General features: G+C 42.2%; 1 protein-coding gene across 1 annotated transcript; it reads right to left on the reverse strand.

The window, feature by feature from the left end:
• Positions 1-648: 648 nt before the first annotated feature.
• On the reverse strand, positions 649-4,082 carry LOC106656424. Its single transcript, XM_014377384.2, has 7 exons — positions 3,912-4,082; positions 3,141-3,831; positions 2,903-3,064; positions 2,064-2,636; positions 1,919-2,000; positions 1,214-1,855; positions 649-1,128 (listed from the first exon to the last, which is right to left on the reverse strand). The coding sequence occupies exons 1-7, from the start codon at positions 3,932-3,934 to the stop codon at positions 1,124-1,126; spliced, it is 2,178 nt and encodes a 725-aa protein (XP_014232870.1). The 5' UTR covers positions 3,935-4,082; the 3' UTR covers positions 649-1,123.
• Positions 4,083-17,398: the final 13,316 nt, after the last annotated feature.

The following is a 17,398-nucleotide window of genomic DNA, read 5'->3' on the forward strand; positions in this document are numbered from 1 at the left end:
AAAGTTTTCATTTTAAACCGTATGTTAGTGTAAGATTAATTCAAACATTTTTTGTCAGTAGTAATAAATAAAAATTCAAGTTTTCGTTGCTTCCAAATTTATTTAATTTCACAACTTTTGGTAACTGATAAATGGTTATGAATTTCTTTTTTTCTATACCTAATTGTTTGTGTGCGTATGATACGAGCCAAGCGTTGGCTTAAAAAAAGTGAGTTTCGAACGCTTAATGCTTCAACCAATTTTTTTTGGGAAGGGGGTGCGAACTAACGCGTTTTATTTAATCGTACACACATCGTTCGTTTGTGTTCTCGACAATCGCTTAATAGAACGCGATAGGCATTTCGTTCGCGCACTCGTTGTATTATACGTGGGAGGTAAAGTAATTTTTTTTATCTTTGAATTGCCCGTCGGTTCAAAAATGCAGAGCGAGCAGAATGCGATTGTAACGATATCCAAAAGTAAATTAATAAAGCTGGTGTGATTGCACTTGGATTTTTCATTACCACGTATGAAATTGATCTAAATAGCTCGAAGTGATCCGTACTTTTTTGTTTCTTGCACTAATGATACAAAAAGAAGGGTAAAATATGATTTGGAGCTTTGAATTTGAATCTGGAAATGTTCTTACGAAATCAATGAGTGCAGTCGTTCAGTCGTATCGAGTTTATTGCAACATACCAGTTAGCAGTTAAAATATTTTTACAGCTTTTGCAGCTTACGAAGTACGCGACATTAAATTTTTTATCTATAAATATAATAAAATATCGTTTGCGTAGTAAAATACACAAAGTTATTCAATGTTCAATTAAAATTTCTTTTTGTACAATGTATCGCCTAGGCGATAGAGAAACTCGATGCGTATACGGTTACGAAGAAGAACGATCGTTTGGCGCAACGAAACGATTCTTCGATCATCTGGACGGGATGATGGATGCTATTTTTTTGTTTATGTACATTATTATATCTACTCTGTTCCTCGGTACGATACGAGGAAGAATCAAAACGAAGCTCGTCGCGGAAATAGAAAAAAATAAAATTTTTATCCCGATGCGGGCGTACAGTATATATTAAAATACAGTCTATTCTTTTGCATCTTCTTTGGCTGCTATCTCGGATTTGGCATTTACTCTGAAAGGTTAAAAATAAATCATAAGTTTTCCATTCATACCAATCACAATTATAAAGATACCAAAAAAAAAGTTGAACTTCTTACTTCGCAAATTGTCCAGCATGCCCTTGGCGCGTTCCATCACCCTATGCATCTCCGTCAAAGCCCGATCGTACTCGGTCTCGTTGAGATTCTGAAGGTCCGCCGGCAGGCCCGCCCTCATCAGAGAAGTTCTCAGGTCCATTCCGAGGTCAGTGACGACGGACGGATCCAATTGGAGCTCGTTTCTTCTTCGCGGGGAAGCGGTAGGAGGGCCACGTCGGGCAGCGGCGGCGGCACCCAGCTCAGGCTCGATTCGCAGATCCCACTCGCTGCGCTCGGCACCGGCCGAATCGCGACGGACTCGCAGACCGTAGTCGATCCTTTGGTGGCTCGTTTCGACTCGCAGCTCGGAGGGGTTGGGCGTGCGCGGCGCGGGCGGTCTCGCCACGGTGGCTCCCAGGTCCTCCCAGCACGCCGCGAGCTCGTCGGCCGTCATCCTGGGTTGCTGCTGGGCGGCGGCGGTGGTGGTACGCTGCTGGGCCGGCACCGCGGCCACCGGCGCGCGGCTCGATCGGACTTGGTCCATGTACTCGGTCGCCGTTTCCGGGCCTCGATACGGCTCCTCGTTGCCGATTACGTAAGGGCGCATCGGACGCGGTACCCAAGGCTCGGGCATGAGTGGAAAGGTCGTTGTCCTGGCCAAAACTGAGGAGAAAATCATCGTATGGATATTGATGTAATGATAAACGAAGGAGGTGGAGGTCTTACCGTCCTTGATGTCGAGCTGATTGGCGAACGGCCCGGCGCCTTTCATCGCTGTTTCGATCAACTTGTTGTAGAATTCGGCCTCCTGCGAACGAGATATCGGTTGAATTTTAGGACAAACGAACGAAATCGAGAGCGATATACTTACCGGATTGGCCGGGTAGGGAGGTGCACTGGGGCTTATCATGGGCCTGGGCGACATTCGCGGCGGTTTTAGGAAGGAAGCCAAGTTCCAAGTCGAACTCCTCGTCTCGGTTTCCGCACCATTGTTGCTGCTGCTGGTGCTGGTTGACCTGCGATGCTCCAGCAGCGAGACGAACGACTCCTTGGAGTTTTGCAGCTGCTGCTGGAACTGCTGGGTGACGGCCGCGCTGTACGACGGTGGCGCGTAATGAATCAGGGCGGGTCGTTGTTGTTGCTGGTCCCGGGCGAGGTGGTCGTTTTGCGAGACGCAGGTCGAGTACGACGGCGGGTCGCTCTGATTCGAGCTCGTCATCCTCGTCGTCGACGTCGTCAACGTCGTCGTCGTCGTCGTCGAGGTCGTCGTCATCGTCGAGGTCGTCGTCGAGGTCGCTCGCGAGATCCAGCGGTCGCGGAAGGCCTCGGGGACTGGTACCGATGCCGCTACTGCCGGCCCTGCCGATGCTGGACGCGACGACGTTGCTCGTGCTTCGTCGCGTATCTGCTTCTGTTTTTCTACCATCTTCTTGAGCGGCTCGTTCTGTGGGTGGGGAAAAAATTTCGATCGTTAGTTTGAGCGTGTTCGTTGGAGTGAGGCTTGTCATCGCTGTTGTTGTTTTTCTTTCAACAAAAAAGAAATCGACGGTCTATACGAACACGACCGGTTTACAGTGAGAAATCGGTAGATGTCAACAAATGAATAAATCGAAGAGAGCTCCAAGTAAATAGAGCAAAATTATGAATCAAATCGATGAAATATTTGTTGAACGAGAAATACCACTACAGCGAGAACAAGAATAACCCTACCATGACAAAGTTACTCGTCTGAGCGAAAGCGCCGACGGGCCCTGGTTTATCGAGGAGAGACGGCTTCTCCACCCGGGGAATGATGCCGAGCATCTTCTCTATGTCCTCCAAAACAAATCCACTCGTCCTTCGCGGAGCCTCCTCTCGGACTGTCCGCCTGTTCTGCGCGCACGAGGAAATCACGTAAGGGATTTTTTTTTTCGTGAAAAATAACGATTCAGTCGAATAATATACTTACTGCCTCCTGGCTGAGTTGACTGACGGGTGGTTCGGGTGTAGTCTGTTGCCTCGGCGGCTTCGCAGGCACCTCCTCCGCCGCGTCCCCCTTGACATTGACATCTAGCTTGATCCCCGGCATCGACGGTCGTCGCTTGTACTCGTCCCACTCGAACTCGAGCTGGTTCGTCGTCGGTTTCATCGTCGTCGGCCGTTCGTTCCTCGGCGTCGTCGTCGGGAAGCATCTCGGCTGCAGCCGCGACACCCTGTCCTTCGAGTCGACGAGCTTGAGGTTCACCCCGTCGACGGTCCTCGACACGGACTGCATGGGTACGCGCAGGTCGATCTTGATGCGGAGCAGATCGTCTACCCACGAGTAGGCCGAATCGACGGACATCTCGACGTTCAAAGCGCCGCCTGCGCCGCCGCCACTGGCTTCGTCCTTGGCTTCGTCCTTGGCTGCTTCGTTGTTGTTGCCGCCGATGCTGCTGCTGTCGGTCTCGTCCGTGGACGCGGCGCTGCTCGCACGGAGCCCGCTACTGCTGACGACATTTTCCTCGCCGGCGGTCGCCTCTTGCACCCGCTGTACGGACAGACGAGGCGCCGAAGAGTCGGCTCGTTGTATAGCTCCGGTCGCCGCGATGGGGCTCGGATACTCGTGAACGCTGCCCGGGGGAGACACCTCTACTACGGGGCGCGCCTCGTCGTTTATGCTGAAATATTATATCGATGAAAATTAACGAAAAAAAAAAAAAAAAACCGTGAGAGAGATCGAGCGAGAAAAATTATATACCTGATGTACGTATCGGACCTCATTTCGAGAGTGCTGTGGTTGGATGATGAGATGATGATGACACACGACTATTGCTGTGCGACAGACGGACGACTGATCGCGAGTCCAGTGTGTGTGTGTATACGAAGCGGGATTTTCGACCAGCTATTATAACGAGCGTAAACAAACCGAGACTGTGCGCGCGTTCGGGACACGAGATTTTTCGAATTTCGATGTACACGCGGTTGAGAGATTTAATCGGATGTAAATTTTAAGATTTTAGGGCGAGAGCTATCTTGAATGATGAGCGTATAGATTGAAAAAAATCCGATCGACGAGAGAAGCCGAGGAAGGGAAAAAAATGTCGATTCTCGGCCTGCTCGGATGCGTTCTTTATTTTTCACTTATACATACGGAATCGGCTCTGCGTAGCTGTACGAAGTAAAAATGTCCCACAGGCTGTGTGTACGCGAATCGTACTCTCCTTCGATCCGCTGGTTCGCGATGCAGCGACACGGGAAAATTATTCGTTCGAGAGATGATTTTATTGGATCGATGAAAATATTGTTTTAGGCTAGAATTCATTGCATCGATTAAATCAAATCTTTGTTGACTTCGATATTTGTTAAGTGACAAGTAGAGTTCACATGTAAACAAATTTTCAACTATACGCGATGTTCGACGTGAAAACAGTAGAGAGACTATCAGATACACGGTACAATTTGAAAATGAAAAGTAGAGAGATTTTTACAATGTCAACTTCGGAAGAGAATAGATTTGTAAATCAAAAAAACGAAATGCGTCACATGCGCTGTACGATTTTCACGGAGTCAAGGAATTTTCAGATTCATGTAAATAGTTCAATTAAAAATCATCAATCAAAAATTATACATGCGAAACGTGCGGGAAGTCTTTTGGTAACAAAAAAGGCTTGGATACAAGAGCAATTTTATGCAGCACCAAGATTTAGTTCATGTGAAACTTAAAGAGCATATTTGTAAAGAATGTGGGAATGATTTTCGTTATGAAAAAGATTTGAAATGAGAGATTGTCACAGTTCATCAAAATATTAAATAATACAATTGCGAAGGAAGTGATTAATCTTTAGGAGTACAAAATCGTTTGACGAGGCACATAAAGTCAGTTCATTCGAAACTCAAAGAGCACATGTGCAAAGAATGTGAGGATGATTTTGGTCGTAAAATTAACTTGAATGGACACAAAAATTGTCCATCGAAAATTAAGAATTACTTTGACAACAGATGGAACAAGATTGAAGTAAATAACATATTTTTAATCCCTAAACTTTTGCTTCTAAACAGGCTATCGTTCACAAAAGCTTCAAAGGAACATAACTGTGTTGAAGATTTTTTTTTCTTCAAAATATACAAGAGCAACTAATCTTCTCATATCTATTTATTATAATTTTATTTTCCAAATGAACGATGAATCCTTATTTGTAAATAGATATTCTAATCTCGCATCGTTAAAATCACGCAATCATCTCTCGCAACGCATAAGCGCAGTGCAATAAAAATCCAAACAAGCTCGAGTGCGCGCAAAGCTCTCTCTCGCGCCGTTAAAGATCGATAACGGATCGAATGACTTTACGGCGCGAGTCGTTTAGCGAATGAATTTCGCGCGTTCGTGCGTTTTATCGCGAGGATCTTGGCCTCCTCTAGGTGTATTTATGTGCCTGTGTGGGGGGGGGNGGGGGGGGGGGGGGGGGGTACTCGCGGTACATAAGACTTGGAAATGGAATAGCTCGAGTGTGGAGCGAAAATCCGCCCCTGCGTACGTGTAATATAACGTGTTTATATGCGTACGCCCGGAGTATACAAACTCGCTTATTACCAGGCCAGAATGGCCTCTCGTGCGTGCGAGGCCCATTAAAACTAGCAACAAGAGACAGAGATAAGATTAGGCACGTCGCGCACACCTATGCGTATTATATTGTTTTTTTTTTTTTTTTTTTTTTTATTCCTCGTGCGCGGCATATCAAATTCAGTGCAGTATCATAAGCACATAGACTACTCGAAAAAGAGCGACGGATACAAAGAAAATGAGAAACGACCTGGGAGAGGTAAGGAAACGAATTAACGCGTTGAATGCGGGGTCGTTTGTCGAGCAATTTATTTGCGACAATCGACCGAGCAGCAGAGCGAAAAAGAGTGACCCTGAGAGAAAGTATAGATCAACGCTCTATTGGTACAAGGGTCGAACCCAAAGATCCTTGTCGCGACTTATTCCTTGTTGTATATACACATTTATATGGAGAGACACTCAGCTTTCGAACGAGAGGAGCTTCTGCGTAGCTCACGGTAATATCGCAGTATATGTATATACTTCGACGAGCCTCGACTTCGAATTGCAGAGAGACTTCTATTGGACTCCGCTCGTGCTTATACATTATATCGGACAATGGAGAAACTCTCGCCGCTGTCCTGCGAGGGGGGGAGGTGAATGGGTGGTTCGGAGCTTTCCGTCGTTGTACCGCGCGCGGAAATCACAATAAACCAATTCGATGCACTGCAGACGTGGCTGGCTTTTGTGCTATATTTTCTAGCTTCTCTCAACAACGCAATCGACGGTATGCACTGCGCGACGACGATGACTGCGACGAAACCAATCGGAGACTCGATCGATGACAAATTAATGAACGAAATGATAATGGTGAATTTACACTACTACAGTTCTTGATGTTAGAAGCTTTTTTTACCATGAAATAGATAAAATGAACCTGATTACATAAAATAAATCTCCCAGCTCACCGTGGATATTTTTGAAAACTCGTTGAGTGGAAAAAAATAGCGATGGACTCGCTCACATACATTTCACACGCAGAGATCTTTGTAAATTTCCAAGAATTCAAATCGATAAAAATAGCTCGAATATAAAATATAATTAGTCTCGCGACAGATACGAGATATATACTGTAGAAATATTCCGAAAAACCGGTAAAAAATCTGCTTCGGCCTAGAGTATCGAAATTATGAAAATATAATACTTTATCGGGTGAGCTAATACAGATTCGGTGCGTATCTCACGCGCTTTGTACAATGCGTTTGATCTCTCCTCGCGCGAGACATGCGTCGTTCGAAAGTAGCATCTTTTTCTTGGACTCTCTTGCAATACTATAATATATCTAGCTGAAAGTTGAATGTAATTATACATTAAAATAATTTGATCGATATCGCGACTTTTTGTTCTTGGCACTTTTTCTCAAACTCTTTTCTTGACGAGATAAAAAACGCAAAAGAAAGTAAAGCGCAATCATGAAAAATGATGAAAAATTATTTTATGAAAAATGCAAGTGTAAGGAAACCTTTCTAATCTTCAAAGTTTTCATTTCGAGAAGGAATGATCAAAGCCATTAATGCAAAGAACAAAAAAGTCTTGAATTTAGTGAAAAAATACTTGAGAATTTCATCAGAATCTTTTTCGTTTCGAAAATAGCTTTGAAATTGGTATCGAAAGAAAACAGATATCTATATTATTTTCGAGCTTAATCGGGGTGTAGCGTCTCAACTTAGCTAGTGTCGTTCTGTATTTTAAAAAATATACAGAACATGAAAATGGAAATACAACGTAAATTCGTCGTTGGTGCAACAAGTATATTTCGTCTGTCTGACGCGGTCAACTTTCGCGATGTTGAATTTCGAATTGCATCTTTCCATCCGTTGTGTCTTACTTTTTTTTCAATGTACTATCCGAGTAAAAGTTCATACTCTTGTTTTATTTATTTATTTTTTTTTTACTACACCGATGGCGTTATTACCTTCTCGATCCATATCGGACATATATTTTATTTTTTGCAGAAAAGAATATTCAAGGCAAATAAGCTATGAAATATGTATTATTTTGTATCGAAAAGTCATCGCGTCTTATTGAAAGCACTCGCGATTTTCATACACAAAGAGAGGAAGATAGATTTGTAGCCGACGAAAGTAGACACTGACTGCACTCGTGTATATATTGAGAAAAAGGAAACTGTTGAATTTCGATGAATATTTGCATTTGTATCGCCTTTCATTGACGCACAAGAAACAATGTATATTTCTTGCCGATCGAGTAATGGAATGTTTTTCAAATTTTTATCAGATATCAAGTTGTAGTCTAAAAATATAATAATATTGTAATTTACCCATTGAACTCGACTTCATTTAAAGTTATACGCACTGTGTAAAAATTAATGCATTACCTACTTTGTCATTGCTAAAAAAAAACTAGCGATAGTAAAATTTTGTTCATTTCTGCAATGGACTGATTCAGTAATTTTACTGCGAGTGAAATTCAAATTACTTTTACTTTTATAAAACTGATCGTGGCAAATGAAAACTTCATGCAATTGCAAATAAATCTTGTATTAAATAGTTAATTAGAATCCAGCGGAATCAAGTATTTCAGTGTTGTTTTTATTCTCCATACGACGCGTCGTAGGAGAATAAAATGGCTGGGGAATGGAGAGATTGTACATCGGCCGAAGCTTATACACATCGTCACGCGAACTTTAACTAGCATCTCTCTACCTCCTGTTGACTTTTTCGCAGCGCAAGCTATGTTCACGCTTGTCATTATCACTTGTCGAGCGAGCGCAACCACGACGACGACGACGATCATCATAATAACACCGATGAGAAAAGTAAACTGTTTTATCTGGCCGATGCTTCTCCCTGTCCAGTATATAGCGCGCATAAGAGGGGGGGTATGTAGCCGCTGCACTCGATGCTTCGAGTTTATACATTATCTCAGATTTCCTCTTTAAACATTTCCATAATGCGTATACCAATATCGGCCGCGACGTTGTACGCGCAATTCTTCCGAGTTCTTTCCTCCATTACTGAGCAGCAAAAAGACGAAGAAAAATGAAAACTGTTTCCTTGATTTTCCTTCTGTGCAACCTTTCTTCCTTTGAGATCTGGCTACACAACGAGCTTATGGATGTTAGACAATGACAATTTTCGGCTGAGGAAAGCATACATGTTTCTCTGCGCACCAAGCCTTTTTTAAGGTATGTATACTGCAGTAGTAAATGAGTACGTTTGGTCAGGCGATATTACATAAAAAACCCAATCGAGCCGCGCGTTGGTGCACCCTGACGTCCACCGCAACTTGGAGTCCATCACTCGAACCTTGAAATTGCCCGCATACGTAAACGAATAAAAATTCTTTACATATCATTACTTCAATGAATGTTATTGTTTTCATCGAGCCTAAGATAATTCAACATTAGACATTGAATGTCGTTATTCCGAATGCACAATACGAACCAACACGCACATCGAATGAAGTATATACGAGACGCAGAAAAGCAGGAGGATAGAAATTGTTATCTCTCGCTTTTAGCCGCTATATATATATGGTATGTTGCTGCTGCCTAGCCCGCTGGCACACGTACAGAGGGTAGATAGAGACGCGGAGAATCGAGAGAAGCTTTTAATTCTGTATATACGCAAACGAGCGGGAGAAAGACAGACGGATAGGATATCGAATGTCCATTTAGTAAAATAGAGAGAGAGAGAGAGAAAGAGGATAAGAGAGGCAGAAAGGGAGGATTCGTCTCTCAATTTGACCTCGTTAAGTCGGCAGCAGTTCGAGGGGCTCTCTTCCGGTCTATGTAGAGGAGTATGGGGGCTAAAAGCAACAATTCTGCAATTGGATCGACGGTTTTCAAATCAATTCGCTCAGTTTACTATTTGCAGAAATTGTCCGTGTTATATATATACGTATATATCTATCCATGCCGATGCACACACACACACACACACACACACACACACACACACACAAAAGTAGCTCTACGGTGCTATAAAGTTTCGAATCGACCCGACGTGTATTAAACGCAGCGCGCAGAAAGAGAGACAGAGAAGGAGCGAACGAACCAGAGTATTTCAAGGAAATTATACTTGCCAGTTTTCGGTTTTGCGAAGGGATAATTACCGCGTGGGGAATTCCATTAGCAAAAAGTGCCTCCGCGCGTACGCGCGTATATATCAATCGAGCTCGCGGCGGATCGCTACAAGGAAGAGATGGAGAAGAGAGAAAAGAAGAAATGAGATCGAGAAGGTGTGGAAGAAGTCGCGATTTTTCGCGAGACTTTGTACATAACGATCGATGATCCGCGTATAAGGAAAGCAGTTTTCTTATCTTTTTCTCGCTGTCGTCGTAATCGGTGCATAATCGTGCAAATCGTCGCCCAAAATGCCATTATTTCAAACTCTCCTGGGTATACGACTCGAGGATCGAGAAAGAGAGAATCAATTCGATATATGCCTCTGTATATTAATACTAGTGGCAAAGTTCGTTGCAAATGCCGAGCGAACGGTTTGATGATATTGCTGATATGAATTGTATAAATTTTTAATATCTCACTGGAAGTATGCACTATTCTTATACGTAATATCATTGTCTATGGGCCATGCCACAGTTAGCCTGGTGGTCGAAAATATTTGAAAAAATTATTAAATTATGATTTTTATGTAAAATTTTATGTAGAATTCGAATTTGTACTCAAAAATAATATTAATAGCCTCGAATTCCTTCAATGTGATAAAATAGCAAAAGTAGCATAAAAATCAAAAAATAATGGGTTTATATCTATCGATTAGGTCAATATATTCTCTAAATTTTGGACATCGGTCAAGTCAAAAAGCATTGTTTTTCTCGAATTTTCCACATATTTCATTTCTGGCCTAATGGAAGGAGATGAACAAGTTTATTTTTGGACTTTTATGCTATTTTTTGCTATATTATCATAGATAATGACTTTTGAATTCTACAAATTTGAATTATAATATTTTAGAATTTTATATTTCAAATATGATCTTCAAAAGTACTTGCGTCAGCATACAACATAAACGTGACTCCCTCTATAAATAGTGAGAAAAAATTTCTTCAATCGCCTAAAATGCATTTAAATTCGAGCCCTAAAAAAGACGGGTAAAAATGTAAGAAAAAATAGTATCGTCAACTTGTGCAAATATGGTTTTCGAACAAAACTTGTTACAGCACTCAAGTACTATTCAAGTCCATACTATTCAAGTCCATGATTGTTTTCATATTTAATTTTTCTTCGTAAAAATTGTACAAGCTTTTAAAAATGTAGTTTATTTTAAAAATAAATTTGAAGGGCTAGTAGTAGATAAGCAACATACATTTATTATAGTTTGAGAAAACAGTCCTCATCTTTCCTCTCTTTTAATGAACATAATTATTTTGCAGAATTTATTAGCTATGTCCAATTAGGTTTAAAATAATATTATTAACTTTTAGTTGGATTCTTTCTGAAAAATCTTAAAATAAATTCAGGTATTTACATACAATATTTTAAAATATTAAAATCTTTGAATATATTTCTTGCTGTAACGGAAAATTTACAAAAAGAACGTGTTAAAAATTAAGTCGCAATAAATTGTATTTCACGATTATGTTGAGGTGAAGCAATGTGTGCGTAGTATGTGTGTATCAAAAATTGTCATATGCGTCATTGCTTCGTGTTCAAAAAATCGTGTCGAATAATTTTCGCGTGGAAAACGCTCACTTTTTCTGCTAAAGATTTCCATTTAAAACATTGAAGTCTGGATTTTTGTGCTACATTTTTCCTCATAATAGGCTCGGCTGATTTTGGGCAAGTAACGCTGCGCAAAAACATTTTTAATTTTCACAACGCATTGCAAGGGCATTAAAATGCATCTTGCGTTAATTTTTACGACCGTACTGCTGAATTCGTTCAGTTACCAACAGGTATATTCCAAAACAGAGAAGGCATCGGTCGAAAAATTATTGGCCCAAGAAATACTGGCTAAATTCAAGAAGGGTCAAGAGGAATTGAACGATCTCGACAAAACTGTTGGTTTAAATCAAGACTTGGTACTTCTCATCGGAAGCTCGAAAGCGACGGAGGACTTTTTTCATCACTCCTTGGAATTCGTCAACTTGACCAGCAACTCAGCAACTCTGCCGTGCTTGACGCTGAATACTGTTACGAAAACCAAATTTCTGAACTTTTTTATTTTGGACGAGGAAGGTAAATCAGCGCAATTCATTCCTCGAGTTTATTTCACGAAGAATATCGTCGACTCGGTAAGTGCGGTAAAACTGCTCCTTCTAGTTGATTTTCCTTCGTTCGATGAGCAGATCGACGTCCTCTTGGAAAAAGCCGGTGAATTCATCAAGGACGTGGACAAATTTTTCGACAGTATCGGACTCGTAGTGACGCAAGTGCAGAACGGGCAGCAAATTAACGAAGTCAAGGGTCGTCTGAAAAACCTGGTCAACTCGCCCAAGGCATCGAACAAAACTGCCTCGATCATCGATGCGTTGCACGGAGAAGACTATTGGGATAGACTGGGATTCGTCGAGGATCCAAGCGATAGCTCGTTGAAGGGTAATAAAACGAAAGATCTGGAACGCGTGATCCACGAAGCGATCAACTTTGAAAATCATGATAGCGATGATTTCGTCTATTCACCGTGCAAATATGACTCAAAAATTTGCGACATTCTGACCAGCCTAGCGCTCGATAATTTGGTCGAAGGGGTCGATCAAACCGTTGAACATGTGATCAATTTTTATGTATCGATCGAAAAGCAACTGCACGACTTTGAAAAGTCGTACTTGTACCTGAGGAAAGCATCTGAACATTTATCGTTCTTCACTGATGGACTACAAGAACGAAAGATAAGAAACCCTAAACAATTTATCGATAATTTCGCCGAATATTTGAAAAATGCCAGCGTCGATTTGCCGAGCGCTAATTTCCAGTTATGCGTCAACTATGCAAAGTACTTGGTTTTTCTGCAAGGACCCGATGTGCCAGTACCAGAAAACAAAATTACGTTCGATCGACTGCACGATTACTTGGAATCATCGACCAAGTGGTATGGATTTTTACTAGACTTAGATAGCAAAATTCTATCCGGCTATGGGGTACAGAAAGATATTACAACGTACAGAGAGGTCGCGGTGCGACTGATCGAGGAAATAAAAGCAGTTAAGCATAAAAAAAATAACGACATCACCAAGAGTTGGAACAAATTAGCGCACTTATTACCGGGTTCGAGCAAAGACGGTGTGAGTCTGGAAAACTTGAAAATGGCTCGGTTGGAAGAACCGAAATTAGAAGTGTTGAAAAATCTATTGTCCGCAACGTTGAATCATACCGTGACGAACGTCTGCACGACGACGAAAGATGGAAAATCCAGAAAATTAAAAATCACCGGGTCGTACATCAAACTTAGCGAAACATTGGAAAAAAAAGAGTGCGAGGATGCGAATTTCGTCGAAGTCTTCGCTTTGTATAAAGTATTTATCGATACTTCTTTTTACAGAGAAGACGAAGAAAATGCTCATTTGGCGATCATAGCTCCGTATTGGGAGGTCATTCCCGAATCGAAATTGATTTATATCAGCGGTGAAGATACTAAATATGGCGGACCAGCTGGTAGTTTTTTGGGTATTGTCAGATTCATTAAAAATCTTGAACATCTTCAAATACATGTAGTCGTTGGTCCAGGGTTTGATGGAAAACGAGGTAATACGAGGATAATTGGATTGGAAAAACCGAGATCATTCCTCGGTGAGAAAGAAAACGAAGAAACAGTAAAAGAATATCGCGAGATACTGAAGCCACTGAAGTTCGATAGATCCATCAACGGCTATCAAGACTTTCTCAGAAAAAATCAGGTTGAAAATGCTCGAGGTTTACTTTTGGAAAAGTTCTCCGAGTTTTTGGCTCGTGACAAAACCGTTATGGATTTGTACACCGTCGGTGGATTAATAGACGAATTTCAAATACTCGAGGATCAATTCTGGAAGCTGAACCCCGACATTCCCCTACTACAAGCTTATCGATCCTTGCTTGGTTATATCACAAATTGCGCGAAAAACCTCGAGGATTCCAAGCGGCTGTCTCACGATGACAAGAGTGTGCTTCGGTACTTGTACACAGCTGCGCTAAGTAAAATTGTCAATTTAGAAAATAACGTCGAGGCTTATTTGGTCGTCGATTTGAATGCATTTTGGGAACCGATCATTATCGAAGCCGAAAAGTTGAACAACTTGGAAAAAATGAAACGAATCGAAGGCTACAGAGACGATTATCTTCAAGAATTGAATAGAAAAATTGACGAGGCTCAGCGTTACGTGAGCGACATCGTTACCCCGGAATTGGACAGAATTACGGCCGGATTGAACGACAAAGTGAGCCTATTGGTCAATGAAACTATCGCGCTTCAAGAAGCCGCCAAAAAAGAAAAAAAAGAATTGATCGAAAAGCAAGAGAGATTGAAGTTCTCGTTGATTCTGAGCGGGATATTCAAAGGGATACAATTGGCAAGTATGTTCTTGAATTTCTTGGGTCCGATCGGATCGGCAGTGGGTGCGGTCGTAGGCGGAGCCGCGGCTTTGACCGACTCTTTGCTCGACGATTCTCCAGAGATCAACGAGAAAGCTTTGCTCAAGTTGCCCGGCGCACTCTCAAAATCTCTTGGTCACGTGTCAACTTTTGTCAAAGAAAAGAAGAAATTGTTAAAAAACCAACTAGACAGTGCCCAAGCGTCACTCGACCATTTAGACGATTCAAAGGATAAGGATATCAAAGATCTCAAAGATAAAATTAAAGGGGCCCGTAAGGATTTAAAAGAAGAACTCAGCAAAGGCCATACGTACGATCCAGCTTCAGTCGATAAAATGAATACTTTGAGAAAAGAGATTGCAGATTTAAAGTCGAAAAAGAAACAAGCGAGTATCCATGAAATCACAAAAATTGATAATCATATCAAAGCAGCGAGAAAAGAGTTGAAGCTTGAACAGGACAAGGCTGACATATACAATGCCGCTTCCGTCGATAAAATGAATGGTTTGAGAAAAGAGATTAAGGCTACAACCGAAAAAAAGATAAAAGAATTGAAGAAAGCGAAGCCCCACATCAATGTCGAGGTGGAGAAAAAATTAGACATCATCAACCACGTTCAGACCGCGGTGGACATTACCGAAGCGTCCGTCGGTGTCTACAAAGAACTGTCAGCAAAGCAGGAAAAAATCGACATGGTCGGCGGCCTCATTCGCAGCGCCGAGCAGAAGTTCCAACAACTGAAGCAATACGAGGACAGAATTTACTCGACCATCGTTCCCATTTGCCAAAACGTCCAAGACGGTGTCCATCGGCTGAACGAACAGCTGGAGGGACGATCCGCGGCTGCTCTCGCCGTCAGCAAGTGGCAGATTCAGAGCATCTTGAAGGGCATGTCGAAGGAGATCAGAAAAATGACGGAAGGCTTCAAGGCGATGGAAGAATTCGCGGCGATTTTCGACAAGGTCGAGGAGGGTATAAACGTCATGATCGAGTTATACAATACCATAGACGAGTATCGTTACAGAGCCGAGCTCGGCGCGTACATCGCCAACGTCAACAGGCACACGCCCGAAGAGGTGAGCCTGACGAGCGACGACGACACCAACGCGAAGATCGAGAACTTGATGCTGCTGATCCAGAAGAACGTCGCGATGCAGAATTACAAGATAGTCACCAATGTCGTTAAGCAGCGGCTCTTTCCGTTCGCTCGTGACTTTTTCGCTTCTCACGATTTGCCGCGGATTCTGAAGAGCAACGGTACCGCTGACTTCGCGACCACGGTCACGAACGAAATTAAATCCTTGAAAACCGAGCTGGCGAAAATCAATGCAACGACCAACTCCTGGGACACCTACTTGCAGCGTAGCGTTTTTAGCGCTAGGAAAAAATCGTTGAATCCCTTCTACACGTGGACGTACAACAAGCACAGACACGACATAGAGAGGCTGTTGAGCGGAGAGCAGCTCGTGCTGAAAGCCGACATAAAGCACGGACACAGGGCCAACGCGGTGAAATTCAATAAGATCGGTATCTCCTTCACGTCGCCGAACAAAACGATCGAGAGCGAGTTGGAAGACGCGTTGAAGGACTACAGCGTCACCATGACCCATTGGGGCCTGTCGTATTACAAATGCGACAATCGAGTCTACATGATCGCCAGTGCCAATCAGACCATTCGATACTCGATGGACCGAGACGTCGGATGCGCCGATCCAGCTACCAGCAACATGGTTTACGGCAAATTAGCCAGCAATCAGCCGGTTCTGAGTCCCTACGCCACGTGGCAGATACGATTGAGCCACAAAGAGGACGATTTCGATAAGCTGTCGAGATACGCCAAGGAAATGATCGATTTGCAGCTGGAGGGCACGGGACAGTTCGTCGACTCGAACAAGTGGTGCAACAAACAGCTGGATCGGTACTACGCGCGGGTGGACGATCAAATCGACGACAGAATCACTGCGGAGCTTGATTTAAACAGTGCGATCGATGATTTACTGGAGGGAAATGTTCTACAGAATGGATATCTGAAGAAATGGTATGCTAATTATGAAAACTGAATTCCATGATGAGATATGGCATATATATGAGTTATACATATCATGTTATAAAAACTATTTTCAAAAGTAAAACAATTATATTGTTACATCATTGTCATTTTTTCTAAAGTATTTCACAATGTGATAATTGATTTATTTACTGAAAATATTATTACGATGAATAAATTATTGAAAAAAAATTTAAAAAGATATATTATACTCTTTTGTTTTTCATTTATAAATACATAAACATTTTTTCATTACAGATCATATAATGTACGAATAAGTAATATTGATTTAAAAATAACTTTATCGAATTATTTTTATTCATTCTATGATTCAGTTCTAGGAGGAAGAGCATACGGCACAAAAATAGTGCGAAAAAATGTCCATCAATTTTTGAATATTCGCACTATGTCGAAAAAATGCATTTAGAATCTGGGCTCTAAAAAAAGATAGGTCATTCATTGGTATATTAACGCCATATCATACTTGTTTTCACATCTCAACACAAGCAATTGTAAATATTTCTGAAAAATAACGCGAAAAAAAGGCTTATAAATAAGTTAAATTGCATAACGAGCGCAGTCCGCGCAAAAACGCTTATAACATAGGCGCGAGAAATTCGCGCGTGCGTTTCTTCGCGTCGTTACTCTCAAATTGTGCTCAAGTTTTAGCTCATCGATTTGGAGACACGTCGCTCTACGGTCCGTATATAACCACTCGGCATTTTCGTGCTTTTATGTATTAGCGCAAACGGCTGCGACGCGTCGCTTGTAAACTTCGCGTACGTAAAAAAGAAAAAAAATTGAAAAAGTAAGTATGTATAAAGGTAGGTACACGCTCGACTTCTCTCTCCTCCCACTCATCGAGATGATTTTTAAACGACGTTATTTTTACGCTGTGTATAGCTCGATGAAAGTTCGAGTGCACGTACACAAGCACACACACAGACACACGTGTCTCGGGCGCGATACGTGTATAGCACATAAGAGAGTCGAAGTTAAAATCGACGCATAACGAGTTCTTCGAGCGATGTGCAGCGACAGCAGCACACCCCTATATGCTCATGCGACGTAGCTTGTACGTATACCAAGAGACTCGAGTCTTGGCTT

Source organism: Trichogramma pretiosum, unplaced genomic scaffold (genome assembly GCF_000599845.2).
Source record: "Trichogramma pretiosum strain Unisexual culture from Peru unplaced genomic scaffold, Tpre_2.0 scaffold10, whole genome shotgun sequence".
Classification (NCBI taxonomy): Eukaryota; Metazoa; Arthropoda; class Insecta; order Hymenoptera; family Trichogrammatidae; genus Trichogramma; species Trichogramma pretiosum.